The sequence below is a fragment of the Canis aureus genome, chromosome 4 (genome assembly GCF_053574225.1).
Source record: "Canis aureus isolate CA01 chromosome 4, VMU_Caureus_v.1.0, whole genome shotgun sequence".
Taxonomy (NCBI): Eukaryota; Metazoa; Chordata; class Mammalia; order Carnivora; family Canidae; genus Canis; species Canis aureus.
The window spans coordinates 1,530,841-1,556,941 of NC_135614.1; the positions used below are offsets into that span (position 1 = coordinate 1,530,841).

Sequence of the window (26,101 nt, forward strand, 5' to 3'; positions counted from 1 at the left end):
TTTGAGGAGAGAAGACTTAAGTTTTTCAAAGTAATCGATGATGTGATAAAGATGAAACAGAATCTTTGCTTCCCAGGTAGATTACCTTAGCAATAAAGAAACTTTGCTTACAGTTTCTTATTAAGAGCAGACATATGGGGCACTTGGATGGCTCAGTCAGTTAAGCATCCGACTTTTGATTTCAGCTCAAGTCATCGGAGTCTCTGCTCAGTATAGAGTCTGCTAGAGGTTCTCTCTCTCCCGCTCCCTCTGCCCTTGCTCCTGCTCACCCGAGCTCTCTCTCTCTGTCTCTCAAATAAATAAAATTAAAAAAATAAAGAACAGACCATAACCCAAGAAAATGTTGTTTTCAGTAGTTTTATTTTTACATCTACTAATTAGATTTTTTAACTCTTAGAATTCCTATTTCCTAGTGTAAACTAAGAAAGCAGCAATTGTGGCCTGGAAAATTTATAAACACATTTCATAATTTCCAGAAGCTTAGTCCTCCTTATAATAATTTTAATCCTTTTGCAATAAAACCTGTTTATTAACAGGCCTAAATATATATAAAGTGCATAATATATCTATATATAATCTGTCTGTAAAAATTAAAAACCAAAATATATAGTCTATATATACACAATCTCTATAAAAATTAAAATTCAAAATATATAGAAAATCTATAGATATACAATCTCTCAGTAAAAATCAAATCCAAAAGAAAATAGACTTATATGCAGAGAGAATATATATTTAGTCTCCCTGTAAAAATTAAGTCAAGAGCAAATAAACTAATGCTTAGCAATGTCTCAGTGTATTATCTTATTAGGAAATGACCTAAATATTTAATGGCTAGCCATCATCTAATTTAACTCAGCAAACCTCCAAAGTTTTAAGTCACCAAAAAGATTTGGGAACACTATTTCTGAAGACATTACTATTGCTGGAAAGTTTATTTATAAACTTTATCTTACTTACATCTCTTTAATTCACTTGTTCTTCATAATTATATTTAGATGACTTATGAACATTTCACAAAACATTAAACAGCTGTCCTATTTTGTCCTCTTTTGGCATAAAACCTGTTTATTAACAGGCCTAAATATATATAAAGTGTAAAATATATCTCTCTATATATAATCTGTAAAAATTAAAAACCAAAATATATAATCTATATATATACACAATCTCTATAAAAATTAAAATCCAAAATATATAGAAAGTCTATAGATATACATTCTCTCAGTAAAAATTAAAAACCAAAAGAAAATAGACATATACAGAGAGAATATATATTTAGTCTCCCTGTAAAAATTAAGTAAAAATTAAGACAAATTCTATAACAGAGGTAACAAGATCTTATATGATTAATAAAATCCAGGTAGAAAAAGTTGCTTATCTGGATTACATCTAATGCTGGTAACTCTGCAAACATGCCTGTTTTAATTAAACCAACACACTTCAATTAACTTTTATTTATTAAAGATTAACCTAGGGCATGTGATCTTGAAACTTATTTGAAATAGTTGCTATTATAATTTTGAGAATTGTTATAAATACTAAATCTATATAAGTACTTCATGTTCTTTTTAAAAAAGATTTCTTTATTTATATATTTATTTATTTTGTGAGAGAGCGAGAGAACGTGAGCAGGAGGGCCAGAGGAAGGAAAGAGAATCTCAAGCAGATTCCCTGAGAGCTTGGAGCCTGATATGGGACTCAATCTCACCACACTGAGATCACGACCTTGGCCAAAACCAAGAGTCAGATGCTTACCCGACTACACCACCAAAGCACCCCAGCCCTTACTATTCTTTAAGCCGATTAAACAGGGCCACTGGCATCTAGGGAACTGGACAGTGCTCCTGCACATCTATGAGAGTCATATCTGACAAACAAGAACACTTTAGACCACTAGCATAGAGAGCATTAAAAGCACTGTCATTAAAGCCTATAACGTGTTCTGTTTGAAGTCTCAAGATGCTAGCACAGCCTTTTTCTCTGTGCCAGTGAACAAGGAAGAGGTTATAGGCTCTTACTGTCATTGGCCATTCTCAGGAAGGGTTTCAGTTAGCAATAATCGTGCCTCAGATTAACCTCATTGGCTACGATACTGCCACTGCGCAAAGCTCATTCTCAGGAAGTGTATGCAAGACAAAGGCAAAGAAGAATTAGTGAAACACAACTTCTCAGATATTAGCAGCAAATCTGGGTTCAGACTCCAGTTTAGAAATATATGCATCATTTTATTTATGAAAGGAACACCTTCTGTTTCCAGATGAGCAAACAGAAGCACAAATCTGGGGCTTGAGCTTGGCAAGTTCACACAAGCCAGTATTCACCAGCACTGGCTCCAAGCTCAGTGGACTCTGGACACCTGGCAACACCCCATCACCAGCTCTCCGTGAGGTCATTCAGAGCCTGAGAAAGGAAGTAGCCCATCAGTGAAACTGCTTTCACCAGCCTCTTAACAATCAGCCTCCCAAAGGGAACACAGAAAGCAATCCCTGTTTCATTTTCCTCAAGCTGGAACCTTGCTAACTAGTTTCAGTTTCCACTTTCGTTTTTATCTTGGTTTCCAGTTTAACTTGGTAAAAACACGCCCATAGGTTACATCATTAACTCTTTCTCTTATAAACCCCTTTGTTGGGGCCAAGTCCTTTGCACATCCTCCAGACTGGCTGGATCTCAGAGGAGCCCATCAGCTCAGCAAAACACTGCAGAACCGCTGTCTAATTCACAGCAGCCATGAGGTAAGGATTTCTCTACCTCTCTACCTTTCTGTCTAAAGTTTTGGAAAAAATGTTAAACAATACTACCTCAAGAGACTTAGTTTCAGTGATGTCAAGTTTCCTTACTCTTCAATTTGAGCACCTGCTTATGGATGGAGTGTTCATTAATTCACGCATTTTCATTTTTGTTAGCATCAGCCTGAGGAAGCTGACCTCAGAATAAAGCCCAAAGAAGCAGAGGGATGCAGGAAAAGAGTTTTCTAGGAAGGGAGAAAATGACCCCCAGTCTCTGACATTCTTTTCCCTAAATTTCCTGTCTGACCTGGGGAATGAATGGACATTGGTCTAGAAGGAGACTTTGCTTTTTGCTGACTCTTCACTGTGGGGGAAAAGTGGGACCCATAGAGCTGGAGGAGCCACAGTACTGGGTTCTCTCAGATTCTTGAGGAAAATGTGGTGGCAGAAGCTCACTGCCAACAAGGACAACAAGACCTTTCTCTGTAGGCTTCTGGTCTCACTGTCTCTACCACTGGGCGCCCATGTCAGGTCTTCCCAATCTGACTGGATGTAAGATTAGCAGATTACTTCTCCCCTAGGATTACTTCTCCCCTCCCCAAGGTCTGCAGATCTTGATATCCTCTTGGCCGCCGGGCTTGGCCAGAGTCATGCACTTGGGAACATCCACATCTTCCTTAACTAGGGGCCCTAATGTGGGAATTTCTATATTGTCTAAACTGAATCTTGATTGAAACCACCCTTGATATCAACAGACTGAAAAACAACTAATTAATATTGACTTTCAAATTTACCCCCGGTGCTCCAGTGGACAAAATTTTGAAGGGACAAAAGTCCCAGAAAATGCATAATTACACACCTATGATCAACCCTCCTCCCTGGTCCATAGACAGATGGAATGGTTTATCACTGATAAAGAAAACAATAATTAATAATAATCATCTTATAAAAGTAGCTATCACTTCCTCAATGCTTATTGAATGCCAGCCTGGCTTCTAAAAGTATTGTGTAAATTCTTATAGTTAACCCTTAAAAGACAGCAATGAGGCAGGTACTCAAATCATACTGATTTTGCAATAGTGAATCTTAGATTTAGAAACATTAGGGATCACACAAATAGTAAATAAAGAGCTGACACATGAGCCAGAGTCTCTATTGAGTGATGCTTTATTTAACCTTTAAACCAATGTTTCTTTATTTTTTAAAGATTTGTTTATATTAGAGAGGTGGGGGGAGGGGCAGAGAGCAAGAGATAATCTCAAGTAGACTCCCAGTGGAGTGTGGAGCCCAGCATAGGGCTCCATCCCAGGACCTAGATCATGACCTGAGCCCAAACCAAGAGTCAGACACTTAACTGACTGAGCCCAACAGGTGCCCAAAGCCAATGTTTCTTAAAGTATACCAGTGGGGAGTTCATGAGATCATTTCAGACTGCATACTAATTAGTTTTTGTTTTAATGCTTTTGTGTTTATTTCAACAAGTACTAGAAGAAAAAAAATATATCATTTTTAGAATTTCTGTTCAGGTTAGCAGTATGATATTTTATTGTGATAACATACATGTATGATAAAATTAGCCATTTTAACTACTTTCAAGTATACAATTTCATGGAATTTAGTACATTCACAATGCTATCCAACCATTGCCAGTATCTACTTCAAGAATATTGCCATCACTCTGAGAAGACAGCCCGGCCCTTATAGCAGTCACTCTCCACTCATCCTTCACCCAGGCTCCGGCAACCATTAGTCTGCTTTCTCTCTAGGGATTTGCCTACTGTGGATTCTCATCTAAAAGGAAGCATGCAAGAATTGATGTTTTGTGGCTGCCTTATTTCATTCAGCATAGTCTTCAAGGTTCATCCATGTTGTCATGTTGTAGCAGGGGTGAAAATGTCCTTCCATGTTCGGGCTGAATAATATTCCATGGTATGCATATTCCACGTTGTGTATCCATTCATCCCTTTGCCATTTGGGTTGCTCCCACCTTTTGACTATTATGAACAATGCTGCTATGAATAGAAGTATGTAAATATCTGTTCGAGTCTCTGCTTTCATTTATTTGGGGTATATACCCCAAAGTGGCACTGCTAAATCATATAACAATTCTATTTAATTTTTTGAAGAGTCATCACCATGCTACATAGCAACTACCCCATTTTACATTCCCAGTACTAATGCGTAACAGTTCTAATTTTTCCACATCCTCGTCAACACTTGTTTTTTCTGTTTTGCTGTTAGTAGCCATCCTAATGGGTTCCATACCCATTAGCTCATTCATACCCAGTAGCTCATTAGGTTTCCACTTTGCATTTCATTAGCGATTGGTGATGTTGAGGATCTTGCATGTGCTTGAAGCCATCTGTGTATCTTTAATGGAGACATATCTGTCTTTTGCCCATTTTTCAGTCAGTTGTGTTTTTTTTAATTAAAGATTGATTGATTATTTATTTGAGAGAGAGAAAGAGTGTGTGAGTAGAGGGAGGGGTAGAGGGACATGGAGAGAGAGAGAATCTCAAGCAGACTCTTAGATGAGCAGAGAGTGCGATTTGGGGCTCGATCCCTGGGACCCTGAGATCATGACCTAGCTGAAGGCAGATGCTTAACTGACTGAGCCATGCAGGCACCCCCAAACACCATTTGTTGAAACACCTTTCCCCACTAAATGGTCTTGGCACATGTGTCAAAAATCATTTGGCCTCTGTTATTGACTTAATTGTGTCCCCTAGTCATCTGTGGAATCTCTTACTCCTGCTGTGACTGTATTTAGAGTTAGAGCCTGTAAGGAAGTCCTAAGGGTTAACTGAGGTCATAAGGGTGGGGTTTTCTCTGAAAGGGCTGGCTGATATCCTTGAAAGCAGAGGAAGTGAACTCATTCTCAATCTGTGCTCCACAGAGTAAAAGTCATGGGGTGCCAGCAAGGGCCCTTATCAGGAAACAGATCAGTGGGCACCTCCATTCAGGACTTACAGCCTCCAACTGTGAGAAATTAAATGTCCTCTGCTTAAGCCACCGAATCTGTGATACATCATTATGGTAGCCCTAGAAGCTAATACAACCAGATATGCGAGTGTTTATTTCTAGGCTCTCTATTCTGTTCCACTGATCAATATGTCTGTCTTTATCCCTATACTACACTGTTTGCATTATTGGTAGCTTTGTAGTAAGTTTTGAAATCCAAAAGTATGAGACCTCCAACTTAGTTCCTTTTCAAGATCATTTTGGTTTTTCGAGACCCCTTGAGATTCTATCAGAATTTTAGATGGATTTTTCGTTCCTACAAGAAATGGTTCCTACCATTGAGATGTTGATAGCAACTGCACGTAATCTGTAGATTGCTTTGGATGGCCTTGACATCTGAACAATATTAAAGCTTCCAGGCCATGAACATAGGATGCCCTTTACTTTATTTTTTTTTCTTAACTTTTTTCAGCAATGATCTGTAATTTCCTATGTACAAAACTTTCACCTCCTCAGTTGACTTTATTCTTAAGGATTTTATTCCTTTTGATGCTATATTTAAGGAATTGCTTTTTAGATTTTTCATTGTTAGAAATACAAATGATTTTTACATGTTGATTTTGCAATTCTGCTGAAATCATTTCGTAGTTCTAACAGTTTTTCTGTGGAATGTTTACGATGTTCTATGCACAAAATCATAACATTTGTAAATAGATTCATTTTACTTCCTCCTTTTCAACTTAGAATGTGTTTTATTTCTTTTCTTGATCAATTGCTCCAGCTAGGATTTCCAGTCCTATGTTGAAGAGAAGTGGCAAACATGAGCATCCTTGCCTTATTCCTGATTTTATTTTATTTTTTTTAAGATTTTATTTATTTATTCATGAGAGACACAGAGAGAGAGAGAGGCACAGACACAGGCAGAGGGAAAAGCAGGCTCCATGCAGGGAGCCTGACATGGGACTTGATCCCAGGTCTCCAGGATCACGCCCTGGGCCTGAGGCAGGCGCTAAACTGGTGAGCCACCCAGGGATCCCCTTATTCCTGATTTTAATGGAGAAGCTTTCAGTTTATCACCATTGAGAGTGATGCTAGCGATGGAATTTCAATATATGGCTGTGCACAGCCATGCCATGGAATATTATTCCCCAGTAAAAAGCAATGAACCATTGATACACTCAACAGCTTGAATGGTTGTCAGGAGCATTGTGATGAGTGAGAAAGAGGCAATCTCAAAATGTCACATACTTTATCATTCCGGTATACCACTTTCTTGAAGTGACAAGAATTATAGTGATGAAAACAAGTTAACAGAGGCTAGAGATGTTTGCTGAGGAGCAGGGAGGGCCACAGGTGTGATTCTGAAGGAAAAGTGTGAGGGAGATGTTTGCGATGATAAAGTAGTTCTGCATCTTGATTGAGGTGATGGTTCCATGGATTTACTCCCATGATGAAATGACACAGAATTGACACATCTTGTCCCAATGTCAGCATTGACATTACTGAACTGTCATTCTGTAAGGTATAATCACTGAGGGAAACTTAAACTGGACCTCTGTGCAAATATCTGCAAATATCAGTGAATCTACAACTATTTCCAAATCATAAGTAGGGGAAAACACTTGGTTGTACAAATATCATCTCCTTTAGGTGGTCTTAATTTGTTGCAAAAGCTACAGACTAAGGTCCTGAAATGAATAATATTTCCTAAGGTTCCACATTTCTGACCTGATTACAGATACAGGAACACAGGACACTCTTATAGCATCTAATATGTATGTTCTAAGAGCTTTACAGAAACAGGCTTATTTATTTTCACCCAACTCCAGACTCCAGTGTGGTGAGTCTATCACTATCCCCATCTTACAGATGAGACTGAGGCACAGAGGGGTGACTTGGGGGAAAGTGGGGAAGCCGGTGTATGGGACTGAGAAAAGTGATTCAAAATCTGTGTAGATCTTAAGGACTTTAAGGAAAATCAAAGCATGTGTGCCTATCCAAGGCTCAGTTCTAAAAAAGGAGGTGCTTTTATCTGCTTCTTTCTGTGGGTTGTTCCTCATTCAACAAAGAAAATCTGTTTTCATTTTTATAGTAAGAATATGGATGAGATCAAAGATAAGCTGGACCAGCTAAGATGTCACTTTACATGGGAGCTGCTATTTGAAGACACTGAAATGCCTGATTTAGAAAACAGGATCTTGGATGAGATTGAGTTCCTAGACACCAAATACAAGGCAGGAATCCACAACCTACTGGCCTATGTGAAACATCTGAAGGGCCAAAACCAGGAAGCCCTGGAAAGCCTGAAGGAAGCCGAGGACCTAATCCAGCAGGAACATGACATCCAATCAGATGTGAGAAGTCTGGTCACATGGGGCAACTATGCCTGGCTGTATTACCACATGGGCAGACTGGCAGAGGCCCAGGCTTACCTGGACAAGGTGGAAAACACTTGCATGAAGTTTGCAGCTCCCTCCTGCTATAGGATGGAGTGTCCCCAGATGGACGGCGAGGAGGGCTGGGCCTTGCTGAAATGTGGAAGGAAGAACTATGAACGGGCCAAGGCCTGCTTTGAGAAGGCTCTGGCAAAGGACCCTGAAAACCCTGAATTCAGCACCGGGTATGCAATCACCATGTACCGCCTAGACAGCCTTAACATGGCTACAGAGACTAGTGAGGCATTCTGCCTGCAGCCCCTAAAAGAGGCCATCAGGCTAAATCCAGAAGATGTGTATATTAAGGTTCTCCTTGCCCTGAAACTTCAGGACCTGGGACAAGAAGCTGACGGAGAAAAGTACATTGAGGAAGCACTGAACAACACATCCTCCCAGACCTATGTCTTTCGATATGCTGGCAAGTTTTACCGTAGGAAAGGCTGTCTGGATAAAGCTCTTCAGCTCCTAAAAATGGCCCAACAGGCAACACCCTCCTCTGCCTTCCTGCATCACCAGATAGGGCTTTGCTACAAGGCATTCACGATCAAAATAAAGAGAGCTGCAAACTGGCAGTGCAGAGGTCAGGATAGAGAAAATGTTGACAAGATGGTAAGATTAGCCATATTTCATTTTCAACTTGCTCTGGAACAAAAGCCCACATTTGACATTGCTTATATACACCTGGCAAGTATGTATATAGAGGCTGGCGACTACAGAAAAGCTGAAGACACTTATCAAAAAGTGTTCTCCTCGATATCCCTTGATGAAGAAAAACTACAAAAGATACATTTCCACTATGGTCAATTTCAGGAATATCAAAAGAAATCTGAGGTCAAGGCAATTATCCAATATTTAAAAGCAGTAAAAATAGAAAAGATGTCATTGACAAGGGAAAAAAGTATTAATGCATTGGAGAAACTGGCTGTAAGGAAACTTAGTAGAAATGCATTGGATGTAGAAAGTTTGAGCATTCTTGGGTTCATCTACAAAGTCAAAGGAGAATTGAACAAAGCCCTGGAGTACTATGAGCAGGCCCTGCGGCTGGCTGCTGACTTTGAGAATACTGGGACAGGATTCCTAGGTGTGGAAATATAAACCACGTTCACATTTTATTTGATTTTAGGTAAACATGTCAACTCTAATCATCTAATCATTTTTTCAGCTTGCTACTTTAAGAAACATATTTAGTAATCCACCATAGCAATATAAATTTTTAACAATTATACTCAAACCTGATAAAATATTGGTTGTATTCAGAAAATAGTGAAACAAAATATATACATCTCTGTGTGTGAGAGTGAGAAGAAGCATTTCTCTATGAATGTTATATAGTAGAAAAACAGTTTTTTGAGTAGATTTGTAGCAAATGAAGCATTGGACTTTCATAAAATAAATGCTTAATTCATTTCACCAATAAATAGTTTTCAGCATTAGATAATGAATGTGGTGATATAGGGGAGGAAAAACTCTTTTTACTCTACCCATCATAGGTTCACTGGCCAGGACCCCATGATTAGACTGACATGGACAGATTAACAAGAGAAAAACAGAGGCTTATTAACACATGCATCGCACATACACATGGGAGTGCCCTGTAATGAGTAACTCAAGGGGTGGTTAGAACTTGGACTTACATAGAAATTAATATTACATTTAGAGAAGGTATAAGAAAAGGAAGGGGGGACCCCTGGGTGGCTCAGTGGTTGAGTGTCTGTCTTTGGCTCAGGGCATGATCCTGGGGTCCTGGGATGGAGTCCCACATCAAGCTCCCCCCATCAAGCTCCCCGCAGGGAAACTGCTTCTTCAGAGGAAGAACTCTGCCTGTGCTTCTGACTCTCTCTCTGTGTCTCTCATGAATAAATAAATAAAATCTAAAAGAAAAAAAAGGAAGGGAACCTTGAGTTTCTATGTGGCAAACTCTAGGAAGGTAAATATGTGGGAGAGATTAATGGAAAATAAGAGCGAGTTAATAATGTTTGTCATGTAGATTTCTCTGGTAGTGACTCTGGGCTGATGGCTGGCATAGACTTGTCTATAGGAATTGAAGGGACCAAACTTTTTATCATTGAAGGGATCAGAGGTACATAGATGCAATCTTCCCTACTCACTTGTAACTAAAACCAGAGATATATTAGATCGAACAAAATGGCATCTCATAATACTTATGTTTGGGGAAGGAGGCCAGGTGGTGCTAAAATGAATCTGATCACTGCCAACTCTCTCAGAGTGAGAAATATTGAAGGTAAATAATTGTTGGATCATTGGTTGACTCTCAGCTAGGCAACTCTTCCCAGGTATGGCTACCCATCATTTGTCACCAGAAAACAGAGCTCATGTATGCAAAATAAATCTCTGGATTATGGATTGTGTTTTGTGAGGTGTGTTTGATGATCTGCAGAGACCATGGTGATTGGAGTGTCTTACAACTTAATACCATCTCTCTAACCCATCTCTGCCCTCTCTGAAACAGGCTTCTGCACCCTCAGGGCTCAGTAGCTCTAACCTTTTCAACAACCTGGATGTTTGTAGAGAAAGACAACAAGCAGCAAATCTGTAAAAAACAGATGCTTTTTGGTATTGAAAACACTATTGCCAAGCTTACACATGACCATCTCCAAGGCATTACCAAGAAATCTCTTTAAATTGACAGCTGACTTCCAGGAGCTTGCTATGGAAATGACTGGCAGAACCTCAGATGGTGCCCTTACTTAGAGCTCCCACCACTAAAAAATTTCTCCAAGTACCTAGGAAATGTCTCTTGTGTCCCCTAAATCAGGCTGGGCCACAGCTCCTGCCATTCACTGCTGTTAATACTTGAAGCCAGATCTTTGCTAACTGCTCTCTGCATACCCCTGCAAGCTCCAGTTCCTTGGGGACCCTCCTTGGCCATCGACATCTCCATTCTCATGGTGCCTGCATTGGGAAGGAAGGCCCCTTCCTCTAGCCTGCCCCAGCTTGAGTGACCTACCCTCAGTCTGAATCCACAGCTCTGTGGCTTGTCCTTAACCAGACCAAATGTGATAACAGCTGCCTCCACTCTGGAATCCCACGTTGAAGGGAGCAGGTCTTCTCCGACATTCCCCTGGCTAGCCACCATTTCACCTAGGTGTCCTTGTGAGTTCTAGGACCATCCTCAACTGCTCTTCGCCTCTGTTCAACTCTCCCTCTCCTACCTGAAATCCAGCTCCTGTCTCTCACAGGCTGTGTTGTGAGGACTAACACAAATGAATTCAAACACACGAGGGTATTACTTATAGCACTGATTCTCAAGGAGGGAGGGTGTGAGGGAAGAAGAGAACCTTGCCCCTGAGAGAGAGAAAGTTGCTTTTGGCAATGTCTGATTTTGTTTGTCACAGTTGCAGGATGCCACTACATCTAGTGGGGGTGGAAGGACGCTGCTTTGATATCTCACGTTGGGTTGCTCCCCACAATGCAGAATTATTCAGCCCAAATGTCAATAGTGCCAAAGTTGAGAATTTCTGCCCTATACCCATCGCTTAGAATAGTTTCCGAAGCAGAATTTAGATCAACTGCCATGTTTCACTTTCTATCTCCCTTTGTGCCTAGTTGCTATGTTTTACATATTGATTAGAATTTGAAAGACAATGCACTACTGATCTTTCCAAGAACTCACCCAATCTAATAGTCTGTGAAAAAAGATCAATATTCAAATTCCATCTAGTAATTTTGGCATGTTCAATACCCACTCAACAGCCAGGCTTTTGTTTCTTCTCAATCCTGAAAAGGTATCTTCTTTTAAAATTTTTACAGATGGTTTTTGTCTTTCTGAATTCGAATTCTTAAACAATATAAGTAGATAACCAGGATTTTTTTTCCTTTTATGTTCACCTCTGATTACTTAGTAGCTATCCATCTAAACCTTAATAAGCAAAGACAATCTCTTGGCCCAGATATGGTTAAGAGAAAGGAAGGGAAGAAGTAGGAATGGGCAGAAAACATAATCAACACACTGAAAACTTTTTCAAGCCCTGGGGTGCTATTGGATTTTTCTATACCTTTGGTAAGGAGAAAATTCTGGATTTACACTCACCCACAACAAACTGTTCAGTACCTTTTCTAAAATGGCTTCCTGCTTAAGTTAAACATTACAATAGCCTTCAGGACTATGATATTACCTCTCTGATCTCCTTTCTTATGACTTTTTCCCTGCTCTTAAGGCCACTCCAACTATGCCATCCCCGTAGGGCAAGTATACTCCTACCTCCTGGGGTTTGTACCTCATCCTTCCCCTACCTGAACTTCCTTCCCTGGCCCTATAACCTCAGTGCTCACTCCTTCACCTGCTTCAGATCTTTACTCAAATGCCATTTACTCAGTGAAAACTATCCTCCTCAGCATATTAATAATGGAAAACACCCTGCACTGTAACCCTGACCATGCTTTTTCCCCACAGCACCATCTGCCGCACAATGCTTTATCTGATCTTTATTATTTTTATCTACTCCCTCTAGAAATTAATTCCATGAAAACATTTCTCATTGCTATATTGCTGGTGTCTGGCACAACACTTGGCTCTTAGCAGTTCAATATACTCTGTTGAATCAATGAATGAATGATCAAAGTTGAAGGGGACAAAAATTTTAGCATATGGGTATTTGGCATTTTCTGCTTAGACTCTCAACACCACCTCTATCTTCATTAGAAGCATATTAAATGGAACACCTGGGTGGCTCAGTGGTTGAGCACCTGCCTTTGGCTCAGGGCATGATCCCAGATTCCAGGATGGAGTCCCACTTTGGGCTTCCCTCGGTGAGCCTGCTTCTTCCTCTGCCTGTGTCTCTGCCTTTCTCTGTGTGTCTCTCATGAATAAAATAAAATCTTTTTAAGAAAGTGTATTAAACAAGGCACAGTTGGCAAGGGCACAGAAGGCGAGCAGTGTTATACAGCTCTAGATAGTTGTGTAAATCTTTCAGCAAAGCCTTTCAGCACACAGCCATTAAATTTTATTTTATTTATTTATTTATTTATTTATTTATTTATTTATTTATTTATTTATTTATTTATGATAGGCACACAGTGAGAGAGAGAGAGAGGCAGAGACACAGGCAGAGGGAGAAGCAGGCTCCATGCACCGGGAGCCCGACGTGGGATTCGATCCCAGATCTCCAGGATTGCGCCCTAGGCCAAAGGGAGGCGCTAAACTGCTGCGCCACCCAGGGATCCCCAGCCATTAAATTTTAAAATGTATATTCATTTTGACTCCAAACTTTCTCTAACTTTACCCAACGGGAATAATGACATGGGTGGGATGTATAGTAGCGCACCTGTGTTGTTTGTTGAATCAAGATGGGAAGCAGGGACTTCTTTCTGCTTAGGATGCAGAGAGATATAAAGAGCATCGCTGCAACCCTTACAACAAAAATAACGCAGAACAATCTATTGTCCTTCTTTTTAAAAAAAAATTTTTTTTATTTATTCATGAGGGACACAGAGAGAAGCAGAGACAGAAAGGAGAAGCATGCTCCTCACAGGGAGCCTGATGCAGACTCAATCCTCAACCCCTGAGCCACCCAGGCGTCCCTCCTTTTTTTTTTTTTTTTTTTTAAGATTTTATTTATTGGGGAGAGAGAGGGAGAGTGGGCGCACGAGCAGGGGAAGGGGCAGAAGGAGAGGATGAAGCAGAGTCCCCACTGAGCAGGGAGCCCCAGGCTCAATCCCAGGACCCCAAGAGCATGGCCTGAACGGAAGGCAGAGGCTAAATGACTGAGCCACCCAGGCGCACCTCTCCTGTCATTTTATTATTTAAAAAAAAAAAAAAAGGGTCGATTGAGTGGCACGCATAGTCGGCGAGTTAGGTGAATGCCCAGACCCGCGTCCAGAGGCCCCGCTGCAAATCCCACAGCGAACCACCCTCGGTTCCGCAGACTCTTCTCCACGCTCTTACAGAAGTTTCTGTTTCCTGGAGGGGACGCGCCTAGTCCGGACGCAGAGTCACTATGTCGTTTCCTTACCCTTGGGCGCACACAGCCGCCCTCCCGCCCCAGCTCCCCCACCCGCCTCGTGCCCGCCGCAGCTCCTACCCCGCCCCGGCTCGGCAGCCAGCCCGGGCTCCCCATCCTGGGCAGAAGGCCGCCTCCCAGGACCCCCCACCCCCACCACCAGGAGGTGAGGATTGTCTGCATTTCTGCTTCCTGACTGCCTCACCACCACCAACAAAACAAAAAAACAAATAAAACTAGTAATATGAATCAGGATTTTGTCCATTGCAGACAGTAGAAACCTAATTCAAACTCGCTTAAATAAAGTTATTTCTTTAAGTTAATAGAGGTTCAGGGGTAGACAGGGTGATCCAGGCAAGACTGTTAAGGCATTGTCATGAGCATTCTATTCTGTCCTTCTCCTGCCAAAGCTCTGTTGTCCACTCTGTTAGATTCCTTCTCAGGAAGGCTGTCCCCAAGTTTGGAAAGATTGTCCACTGGCAAATCCAACCTTATATTCTACTAGTTTAAAATTTTTAGAAGGAAGAGACTTAGCTCTAGCAAAAGTCCCATTTCAGCAAAATACTTCAATTGGACTATCTCTGAATCAATCACTGGGACCAGGAATGGCTGGAATACCTGTGCCTTGCCAGACTGGAGTGAACGGTGAACAGCCCATGTCAAATCATGTGGACTGAGAGTGGAGGGAAACGATGTTCCAGAATTGAAATCCAAGAGAAGGGATCCTCACCAAATGGAAGCTGTAGATGTCCACAGCCCTGGGCTGTATACATTTCCTGGGTCAATTCTATGGACCTTGGCTGCAATGCTGAGTTCTAACTGTCCGTTTACTTATAGGCTCTATATGAGCAGGGCCGTGTCTCCATCAGGGTTCCATCCCCAGGGTTGTTTAGAAGATCTTTTTTTTTTTTTTTTTAATTTTTTTTTTTAATTTTTTTTTTTTATTTATTTATGATAGTCACAGAGAGAGAGAGAGAGAGGCAGAGACACAGGCAGAGGGAGAAGCAGGCTCCATGCACCGGGAGCCTGATGTGGGATTCGATCCTGGGTCTCCAGGATCGCGCCCTGGGCCAAAGACAGGCGCCAAACCGCTGCGCCACCCAGGGATCCCGTGTTTAGAAGATCTTGCACATAGAAGGCTGCCCATAATGAAGAAATATCTCCTGTCCCTTCCTTTTTCCTTCATCTAGTTTCAGAGATCATGTTTCCAGTGGGTTCTGCAGAAATTACATTGGGCCTCACACAAGGGGAGCTTGTGTGTAATATTCACTCCACAAAATATTTGTGGAGTGAATGTATTAAGGGCACTGATAAGTTCATAATAGTTGCCCACAACCCCAGAGGTCAGAAGGATGTGGCACTTACAGCAAAACCTACTGAGCTTACTCAGCCTCCTTTTGTCTTTTTCCTATCGCCTTTGAAATCTGTTACTCTTCTTATCTATCTCAAACTTATGCTTTCCCATCTCTTGATATACCTGGTTCCTGTCTGTTTCTGAGCCTTTTCTCCCTGTGGGGTTTCCTCACTCTCTCCCTCCTTCCCTTTCTTCCTCCCTCTGAAAAAATGATATATTGGTATGGCTTCTGGGTCTCCTTTGGTGTACTTCTTTTTCTTATTTTTCACTTCCCCTCTCTCTTCCTACTCACCATGCAGAAATGGGATTTTTATGTTTGTTATTGACTATATATCTATGATTCTTAATTTTTCAGGCTAGTGAACAAAACATTTAAATTTCCCTCTGTAAAAACTGGTGGCACTGGGGGGTTAGTGACTGCCAAAAGGCAATCAATACCCTGCCATCTTTCCAGGACTTGTTTTGCAATAAGTAACAAGAACTTAATGAAAAAATCTCTTGGATATAGCTGTACACAGAGGAAACTACTACAAAGTTATAGGGGCCTAGTGTTTCAACTGTAAATTCCAATAGAAAGTCAGTTTGGTTGCTAAGCAGAGAACAATGTGTAAGGTTTAAAAATTGACGTATTTCTTCAAAAATTTAAAGACGATTTTATATTTGACAGTGAAATTCCTAAGAACCCCCTGAAGGCTATCCTGGAGTTAGAATGTCACTTTGCATGGAATTTACTTAAGACATTCTGTTTGATGTGGAAGATACAACTGGGCAGCCGCTTGAATTTTTCGCCACAGAATCCTGATTTACTCTTTATAACCTATTGGCCTGCATGAAACACTTAAAAGGCCAAATGAAGATGCCCTGGAATATTTGGACTGAGCAGAAGCCGTAATGCAGAGAAAACACTCAGACAAAAAGGAAGTACGACATCTGGTCACTTGGGGAAACTATGTGTGGCTGTATTGTCACATGGACCAGCTCAAGGAAGTTCAGAAGTATTTAGACAAGATAGGGACCGTCTGTAAGAAACTGTCCAGTCCTTCTGACTATGAATTGGAGAGGCCTGAGATTGATTGTGAGAAAGGGTGGGCACTCTTGAAATTTGGAGGAAAGTATTACCAAAGGGCAAAAGCAGCTTTTGAGAAGGCTCTAGAAGCAGAACCCGATGATCTAGAATTTAACATCAGCTATGCCATCACAATATATTGGTTGGACCATTCTGACCACCACAGGCCTACACAAAGCTCTTCTTTGGGCCCACGGAGGAAGGCTGTCACCCTGAACCCAGCAAATGCCTACATTAAGGTCTGACTTGTGCCAAAGTTCCAAGATGTGTTGTGCCCAAGATTGCGAATCCGAGAAACCACCAAGGAGCCAACGCCAATGCAAGCACATGAGGGTTTATTTACAAGCTCGAGCTTGGGTCCAAGTATACTCCATACAGCAGAGCAGGGACTTGGACCCCGAGACTAAGAAGCATAGTAGTGTTATAGGGGTCCGTGGCCAATGAGATTGTAACATACGTAGAAAGTTGCACAGTCATGTCGGTCCACACGCAGGTGGCCAATTGAATTAGGATTCACCCTACAGTGACCATTTGAACTAGCCTATTATTCTGGTTAGAATTGGTGCACAGGTTTGGCGGGCAAAAGAGGGGTTTTCATTCCTTGGCGGTTAAAGGTCAGAGGTCCCGCATTCCTATGTGTGCTAGTTTCTGATAAGGGTGTGCTTAATAGCTAAACTAGGGTGAGGGAGTGCCTTAAACAACAGGCAGGTCATGTGGGGGGTTTTACATGAGATGGCGGGTGTACCACAAAATGGAGTTAGTCCTGCTCTGCTTGTCCAGGGGTAGGGGATTTTTGTTAAATTTCCTGGGTCCCACAGATGTACATGCAGAAGCTGAAGTGGAAAGGTTTATTGAAGAAATCCTGGACCAGATATCTTCCCAACCTTACGTCCTTTGTTACACAGCCAAATTCTACAGGAGAAAAAATTCCTGGGACAACGCTCTCGAACTTTTGAAAAAAGGTCTTGAAAGTGACACCAAGGTCTTCATTCCTGCATCACCAGATGGGACTTTACCAGAGGGCACAAATGATCCAAATCAAAGGCCACAGGCAACAGACCCGTGGGAGGATAAATGGAGAGTGGATAGGCTTCTTACAATGTTGCTCTCTCATTTCAGAGTAGCTGTGCAACAAGACTCCACCTTTGCATTTGTTTACACAGACCTGGCCAACATGTATGCTGAGGGAGTCCAGGATAGCAAAGCTGAAGAAGTCTTCCAGAAAGCCCTTCAACTGGAGAACATAACTGATGATCACAAACATCAGCTCTACTACTACTATGGCCACTTTTAGGAATTCTACTGTAAATCAGAAAGTACTGCCATCCACCATTATTTAGAGGCCTTGAAGATCAGAGACTGCTCATCCCTCTGTACCAAACTGACCAGTGCTCTGAAGACACTGGCTGGGAAGAGACTTGGTCACAATGCTTCAGACCTGCAGAGTTTATGAGCCCTGGGTTTTGTTTACAAGGTGGAGGGAGAAGAGAGACAAGCTGCTGCGTACTGAGTGGGCCCTAAGGATAGACCCAGAAAATGCAGTGTCTTAGGTTCTCCGTGAGCTTCAACTTTCTATTTAAATACATACTCTGGAGGGTGGGGTGGTGGTGGGGAACCTGGGTGGCTCAGTGGTTGAGCATCTGGCTTTGGCTCAGGTTGTGATCTGAGGGATTGGTGTGGGATTGGGTCCCACATCAGGCTCCCCGCAGGGAGCCCGCTTCTCCCTCTGCCTGTGTCTCTGCCTCTCTATATATGTCTCTCATGAATATATAAGTAAAATCTTTTTAAAAAATGAGCAGATTGAAAAGCTGGGGAAAATGATAAATGAATGGGTACAGTATATGTCCTCGTTCTACCTCCATAGATTACCAAGGTTTCAGTGATTTGGTTTTGGGTTTGGACTGGGTGGTTCTCATACCCCCAGTTTCTGGCCTCTGGTTAATTTCTTCAGCATTCCAAAGTTACTTCTGTGTAGCTTTTTCTTTTGCCTAAAAGTTTCAGACTTATTTTCCTGTAGATCTTCCAGGAAGAGTTCAGCCCTGTTTTTGGTTTGCATATCCACCTTGAAGGCTATACTGCTTAAGGGCTTTTAACCCCAAGGGGCTATTTAAATTGAGATGCTGCAGAAAATTGCTTCTCTAATGTTGTTTCTCTGATAATTGTCCACAATTATATTTACCACCACAGTATTAGTAGAAAAGAGTGCCTTGTGATTAGATTCTCCACACTGCCACTGCCGTAAGATTACAATGTATATTTTTTATTTATTGTTACTATTTTTAAATATCTGTTATGATTTTATTATAAAAGTGATGATTCTCATTGTAAAATTTTAAAAAACAGAAGCAAATGAATTTAAAATTTAAGAGCACTTCCCTCACCCTAACCCAATTCCACAACCCCATGGAAACCTGTTAACAATTTAATATGCAACCTTCCAGATATTTTTTCTATGCATATTCAAACATACATCCATACTGCAATGTATTTCATGAATTAATTTTTTTAATGTTTGTTTTACTTAACTCTCTGCTGATTTTACTAATTTCATTTGTTTATTCAAGAAGGAAGAACAGGGAAGGGAATGATCTTTACTCAGGTATTTCAGAAATTCAGGACTGATGTCCTAACCTGTCAGTAGAAACATTTGTCACATTTTGCAGCACATATTTTATTTTGTAGTAAATCATTTTCCTCCATTGGGAATGATGTTGTAATTAAAGTATGTTCCCAAGTAGGGACTCCACAGACAATAAAATAACAATTATGGTATCTAAACAGTAATACAGCTATAAGCCTCTATATTTAAATGTTAGGCTTTAATTCATATTAAATGACTTTAAAATTCACTAGATATTAAAACATTGAAGAATTGGCTCACAAAGGATCCCTGGGTGGCGCAGCGGTTTGGCGCCTGCCTTTGGCCCAGGGCGCGATCCTGGAGACCCGAGATCAAATCCCACGTTGGGCTCCTGGTGCATGGAGCCTGCTTCTCCCTCTGCCTGTGTCTCTGCCTCTCTCTCTCTGCCTCTCTCTCTCTCTCTCTCTCTGTGTGACTATCATAAATAAATAAAAATTAAAAAAAAAAAAGAATTGGCTCACAAGATTATGGAGGCTGAGGATCATAACCATGGTCCACTGTCCACAAGCTTTAGACCCAGGAGAGCTCATAATGTAATTCTAGTCAGACTCCAAAGGTAGAACTAGAGGTATAATGCCGTAAGCTCTAGTCCAAGTCTGAAGGCCTGCGAACCAGCAATGCCAACAGTAAAAGCTCCAGTCTAAGGAGAGAAGACCAATGTCCAGCTCACACAGCCAGATAGACAGAATTCACACTTCCTCCCTTTGTGTTCTACTCAGGCCCTCAGCAGACTGGGTGGTGCCCATCCACTCCTGGAGGGCAGTCTGCTTCCACTCATTCTCCTGAGTCAGCTGCTAATCTCTCTTGGGGACATGGTCACAGGCACCCAGAACTCATGTTTAACTAGACATCTGGGCATCCCACAGCCTGGGCAAGCTGACCCACAAAATCAACCTGTAATTGCATCCCGGGGTGAGGTGCCTGGCAGGAGCACATCACAGTGACCATGTTTATTTTCTCCACAGTGAGGTCAACAAGAATTCTCTGGAGAAAATCCTTCCACAGCTGAAGTGCCATTTCACATGGAACCTACTTAAAAAAGATGGTGTCTCACCTGATCTAGAAGATGCAGTGTGTCACCAGATTGAATTCTTAAACACTGAGTTCAAAGCTACAATGTACAACTTTTTGGCCTACATAAAACACTTAAGTGGTCACAACGAGGCAGCCCTGCAGTGCCTAAGGCAGGCTGAGGAGCTGATCCAGCAGAAGCACTCTGATCAAGCAGAAATTAGGAATCTGGTCACCTGGGGTAACTATGCCTGGGTCTACTATCACCTGGGCAGATTTGCAGACGCTCAGATTTATGTGGACAAAGTGAGACAAGTATGTGAGAAGTTTTCAAATCCATACAGTACTGAATGGTTTTTTCAGTGACCAAAACTGCCGGGGTCCTCTGCACCCCAGGTCACACTGGCAACTGTGGGCACCACTGCTGTGTGTTGACACTGGTAGCTCCTGCTCATCCTTGTTACTAAACTTCTATATATGTTTTAGCTTTGCCAGTCCTTGGGTGGCGCAAAACCATATTAGGGCCTTTGCATGGTGCCCTGAAAGGGTCAGAAAGCTGGGTGCTCACCTGGCTCTTTCTTTTCTTTCCCAGCAAGACCCCTTTTTGGCTGGGAGTTCCCTGTTGGCACTGAACAGCACCAGCCAGGGCAGATGGAACCAGGGCAAAATGAAGCTGTTCCCCTCTTTTTGAAGAGTTATTCTCAGGGTTTTTTTTTTTTTCCCCACTGCTGCTGAGTTTTGTTAGGTGGATTCTTGAGCTATCCCAGAATTGCTTTTATTCACAAGTAAGGTGTGTAACTATTGACCTCAATTGAGGGAGGCAGGATCCCCTACTTCACCATCTTGGTGACATCACTCTCCAACAGTTTTGTATTCCATTTTGTTTGTTTGTTTGTTTAAGATTTATTTATTTATTCATGAGAGACACAGAGAGAGGCAGAGACATAGGCAGAGGGAGAAGCCAGCTCCTTGCCCGATGTGGGACTCAGTCCCGGGACTCCAGGATCACACCCTGAGCCAAAGGCAGACGCTCAACCACTGAGCCACCCAGGCGTCCCTGTGTTCCATTTTCAAATAAATAATCAACCACAAAACTAAGTCACATCCCATGATTGATAAACATATATAGAACTTACATTTTAAAAATCTTACAAGAATCCCATAAAATAGTTACTGCTGTCATTCACTTTATAGTGAGGGAGAAACTGAGGATTTCAGTGGTTAGTCATCTGTCTAGACACACAACTGTGTTGAGTGGTAGAGATTGGATGTGTATGCAGACCAGACTGACTGTCAAGTCCATACTTCTTGATGGTATCTCACTACAGAGGACTGAGATCCCACAGCCCCAGCTCCTATCAGACAGCCTTTAACAATTCTCCTCAGTCACAATTGCCAGCCCTATTCCCTAGCATATGCAGCTGAAGAATAGACTTTCTGAATCAAGGCTCATACATTTTATTGCATATAAAGAGCTTCCCTCAAAGGAAGTAACAGAGGCGATCACAGCTCACCTGCTTAATGCCAGTCCTCATCCTCTCCCCTATACCCTTCCCTTCACCTTGAAACACTCACTTGGCACAGCCTATCCTCTGAAGGTAAGTCCCAGGCAGGCTCAAAACTATACACATTAAAACACCCAATTAAGAGCATTTGGAGATTTTGAACACTACCCACTGCAATGCAATTATAACTCTTTTTCTGCCAAATTCCACAGAATCCAAAAGAGCACAAACTTCCTTTCCAGTTCCCTGTCCAGCACCAGGCATCCAAAGGATAAAGGTTAGAGTCTCCTGCATCAGCCCACTGAGGAGGCCGGAGACCACATAGAACTGCACATGTGCAGAGCAAAGGGCTGTGCCTTACCTTCCCGGTGTCATCAGAGGTCCCATTATTTACAGTTCAGTGTCCATAAGTCTCTATGGCGTCTCCTTTAGAGACGCCCAAAACAATCTTCTCCCTGGAGGCGTTGTTTTTACAATTCTAAGGACAGGGTTTAAAAGTGGGCTTTAATCATAGCCTGTGTTTCAACTACTGACATAAAACTACCACAGACATATATATATCACAGGTACATCTATAGCATTCATGAACATAGGTAAAACGTTTAAGAAAAGCTAAAAACAGGCCAAAAATTTAAAAATGTCTTATCTATGATTATCCAGATTTCTCTTGAGTTGCAAAATATGTTTGCTTGGGAAAATTATACAAACATTAAACAAAATGAAAAAATCCTAAAAAGAAATATAATCCAAAAGAAGACCTCCTCCTCTTTAGAGTTAACTTTAAGTTAAACTCTCACATTTTTATAAAGAGTACTATGCTTTGCGACTATCTCTTTATCAAATAAGACACAGTGGAAATCTTTATTAGTAAATATATTTTAACAATATAAAATTCTTCCTTTATGTCCATGATGATAATATAGTCCAGGAGGGTTATGTGTTCAAAGAAAAATACATCTAGACATATATAAGAAATGTACAGTCCATATGAAGGAAACTACTGAACTTCAGTGAATAATAAAAGATTTGAGTAAATGGGGCACCTGGATAGCTCAGTGGTTGAGCATCTGCCTTTGGCTCAGGTTGTGATTCTGGTGTCCTGGGTTTGGGTCTTGCATCAGGCTCCCTGCAGGAAGCCTGCTTCTCCCTTTGCCTATGTCTCTGCTTCTCTGTGTCTTTCATGAAAAAAATAAATCTAAAAATCTTTTAAGAAAAGAGTTGAATAAAAAGAGGTAAAAATCATTTTCCTAAATAAGAAGATTAAGTATATTATGGTGTAACATTCCAAACAAAATCTTCACAAACTTTTGGACATTTTTTGTTCTGTTGCTAGAACAAATGTAAATTTTATTGTAGAATAGTGAGGCAGACATTTTGTGCAAAGGCAGACCGAAGCTGAACCAAAATGTCTTTTTTTTAAAGATTATTTATTTATTTATTCATGAGAGATGGGGCGGGGTGGAGGGGCACAGAGACATAGGCAAAGGGAGAAGCAGGCTCCATGCAGGGAACCTGATTTGGGACTCGATCCAGGGATTCTGGGATCATGCCATGAGCCAAAGGCTCAACCCCTGAGCCACCCAAGCATCCCCCAAAATGTCTTTAATAGCTACAATAATCTACATATTTTAGTTCTGAGTCATGAAAAAACAGCAATATATAAAGTCCTAATATCATGTAAGAATCTAGTATGTGATAATGTCACAATTTGAAAAAAGTAGAAAATAATGAGCCTCGCAGGGTAACTGATGGTGTCTCTAGACAACTAGTAAGAGTAGGTGTTTACCTCCTATATTGTAATGAATACATATCTGTAAGTATAAGTATTCTTAATTGAAATATTAAATTGTAAACTATCAAAGTTCAAAAATTATGAGTTTCATAATTTTAATATTGAAAATGCATGACACCAACAGCAGACAAAACTTGTTTAAAAGTTTGAATTTATGAAATCTTGACTTCAAAAAGAATCCTTCTGTAGACAAGTTTTAGAGGACACTGCAAATAAAGAAATGGAATCATATTGACACAGAATAATATAAAGTGAAAAAGAGCCATTATGTATAGTTCTCATTGTTGCTATAAAAAATATAGATTCTTATTACATAGAGCACATAAATCAGGAAAATATTGTAATACTCTTTTATGATCGACTGCAATAAAATGAGCACCTCAATTAAACCGAGGCTAAGAAACCAAAGGCACTGTAGGTCCTACCGCCACAGATGCCAGGGCTCTGACAGCTGCAGCCAGCCCTTGCGAGGGAAGCCAAGGAGCAATAGGCAGCAATTGGTCCAGTCGTTCCTTCTGCTCTTGCTCACTCTGCTGGACCTGATCATGTCACTAAGAGGTCTGCGTGAGGCCTTTTGAGCTCTACTCCACAGGACACCTGTGCCCCCAGGAGCCCGAGGCCTCTCCCCCAAGCCCATTTACTGATCTCTACTTCCCTGTACATGTGGCTGCTCCAAGAACCCCAAAATACAGATCTCGGGTCCATCTGCAGCCTATCTTTTTTTGCAAGCCCAGCCTGATATAAAACAATAAAACTAGAAATTCACAAAATAAATGATAAATAAAAATAAAATGAAGCTAAGGACATTAGTCAACACTAAGGAACTGAAGATGAACAGTCAATAAATAATGTTAAACTGCTCAATGTTTCTAGAAAATCAGTTCAAGAATATTATATAAGGTTGTAAAAGTCTGTAAAAGAATAGGATTCATTATGGAAATGGGTTTAGAGAATTCACATTTCCAAACTTTGGATGAACCTGAAATTCATACAGCCTTTCTGGAGTCCATTTCATCAGAACTGAAAATGAACTTAACTTTCAATCCAGAAATTAATTTTAGAAAGAAATCCAAAGAAGAAAACTTGGAGGAGTGTAGAAAGGTATATGCCCAAAAGCCCTCCTCTACAATGTTAATTTATAATAATAAAAATACTGGAAGCCACCTAAGCAAGTTCAATAGGTTGTAAGTAAAATGGTACTGTTTTATAAGAGAGAATCCTAGGTATTCATTAAAAATAAGCATGTAAGGGCAGAAAAGCCAACAGACAAAATGTTAATCACAATATTGTGAAATGAAAAATGGGAATTTACAGTATATACATTATCCTAATCTGTGTGCGGGCATGTATGTGTATTTCCAAAAAGAATACTGAACTAGAAGCAAAACCAAATGTCAGAGACATAACTACATCCCACCTATGGGGAACGATAGGGAACAGTGTTATTTCATTAATATTCACATATAAGTAAAACTGAAGAACACATTTCAGAGAATGTTAAGTCTATGACTCCTGTGGTATATAAAAGTCATTTCATTTATATTTTCTAAGCATTATTACCTCTTCATCATTACATACTAAACTAACAACATGCTGTTTCATGGGTAAGTTTTTCACAGCCTTCCCTAGTATCTACTCTTCTAAAGTTACTGAGGTTAGGGTATGTTTTTCATCACAACCACTAACATTGACAGTTTTTAAACTTTTGGATACACCTTAGAGGAATTTCTAAATGTTTTAAAGTATAATAACACAGAGTATTTGCACAAATCACCATATCATCTGGGAAAGAAAACTCCAAAAAATATTAACAATAATAGTTGTTGATAGGCTATTAAGAATTACATGGTTTATTTCTCCTTAGTAGCAATTACAAATAGAGTTTGCAAATCATTGGGCATAACAGTTTTAAAGTGGCCTCTAATTCCAGAAACAACATATTATTTGGAAATGGTAATGCATACTTTTGCTCACAACATAGAATTTTAATATTTTGACAGTATTTCTGATTTGCCAAAGTCAAATGCCCAGAAGAGTTTGGTTTATTATAAATTCTCCATAGGTAAACAAATATGGTTAAAATGCACAGGAAAAGGCCGAGGACACATGCTGAATTAAAAACCAATAGTTATTTTAGGAGAGGCAACTACTGAGTAGCAAGGGTGAAGACGACTCATCTGTTACATTCAAGTAGTTCTAAACTCCCCTCCTGTTCTCTGAGGATGTGAACTACTTTTGGGGGGTTAGACAAGTGAGAATTTTTGGCCTGTGTGTCACTACAAGTAAGCTGAAAATAAGGCCTGTTCTTTCTGATGGGGATAACTATTCCTATTTTGTATATGAGGAAACTGAACCAGAGAGGATGAACCATCCAAACTATGGACTCCAGACACAGTGGAGCAGGCAAGATATCATCACTTTCCCACCTCCCCAAGTATCTGAGGAGACCTTGCTCTTCTAAGAAGAGATCTCGGTTCCTCGTGGTCTGAAAGAGGAGCCTGGAGATGTGTAGAGTCTAAAAGGAGGAGCAGGTGGGGAAGAGAGAGGAGGCAGAAATTATGTAGTGTCCCACCACTGAGTGGCACGTCAAGATTCAGTGGAAATAAGGGAAATCAAAATAGGATAAGCCTTCCCAGAAACACAGAGG

General features: G+C 40.9%; 3 protein-coding genes and 1 pseudogene across 4 annotated transcripts in view; 2 read left to right on the plus strand and 2 right to left on the minus strand.

Moving 5' to 3' along the window:
• Window positions 1–2,036: 2,036 nt before the first annotated feature.
• On the minus strand, window positions 2,037–2,113 carry LOC144313118 (U4 spliceosomal RNA; annotated as a pseudogene).
• A 380-nt stretch (window positions 2,114–2,493) lies between these two features.
• Window positions 2,494–10,487, plus strand: IFIT1 (interferon induced protein with tetratricopeptide repeats 1). Its single transcript, XM_077894364.1, has 2 exons — window positions 2,494–2,735; window positions 7,783–10,487. The coding sequence occupies exons 1-2, from the start codon at window positions 2,731–2,733 to the stop codon at window positions 9,218–9,220; spliced, it is 1,443 nt and encodes a 480-aa protein (XP_077750490.1). The 5' UTR covers window positions 2,494–2,730; the 3' UTR covers window positions 9,221–10,487.
• Window positions 10,488–15,203: 4,716 nt separating this feature from the next.
• On the plus strand, window positions 15,204–17,618 carry LOC144312053 (interferon-induced protein with tetratricopeptide repeats 5-like). 2 transcript variants are annotated; one of them, XM_077894369.1, is made up of 2 exons: window positions 15,204–16,744; window positions 17,324–17,618. In XM_077894369.1, exons 1-2 carry the CDS (start codon window positions 16,331–16,333, stop codon window positions 17,459–17,461), a joined length of 552 nt encoding a protein of 183 aa, XP_077750495.1. In that variant the 5' UTR covers window positions 15,204–16,330; the 3' UTR covers window positions 17,462–17,618. The 2 variants fall into 2 exon arrangements, with proteins under 2 accessions (XP_077750495.1, XP_077750496.1); XM_077894370.1 differs by having other exon boundaries at window positions 17,411–17,618.
• Window positions 17,619–23,635: 6,017 nt separating this feature from the next.
• Window positions 23,636–26,101, minus strand: part of LOC144312042 (zinc finger protein 248-like) — a 31,109-nt gene continuing 28,643 nt past the window's right edge. Inside the window, exon 5 of the mRNA XM_077894349.1 lies at window positions 23,636–23,660. Within this exon, the coding sequence (XP_077750475.1) occupies window positions 23,651–23,660 (10 nt within the window). The 3' untranslated portion in view covers window positions 23,636–23,650. The remainder of the gene's footprint in view (window positions 23,661–26,101) is intronic.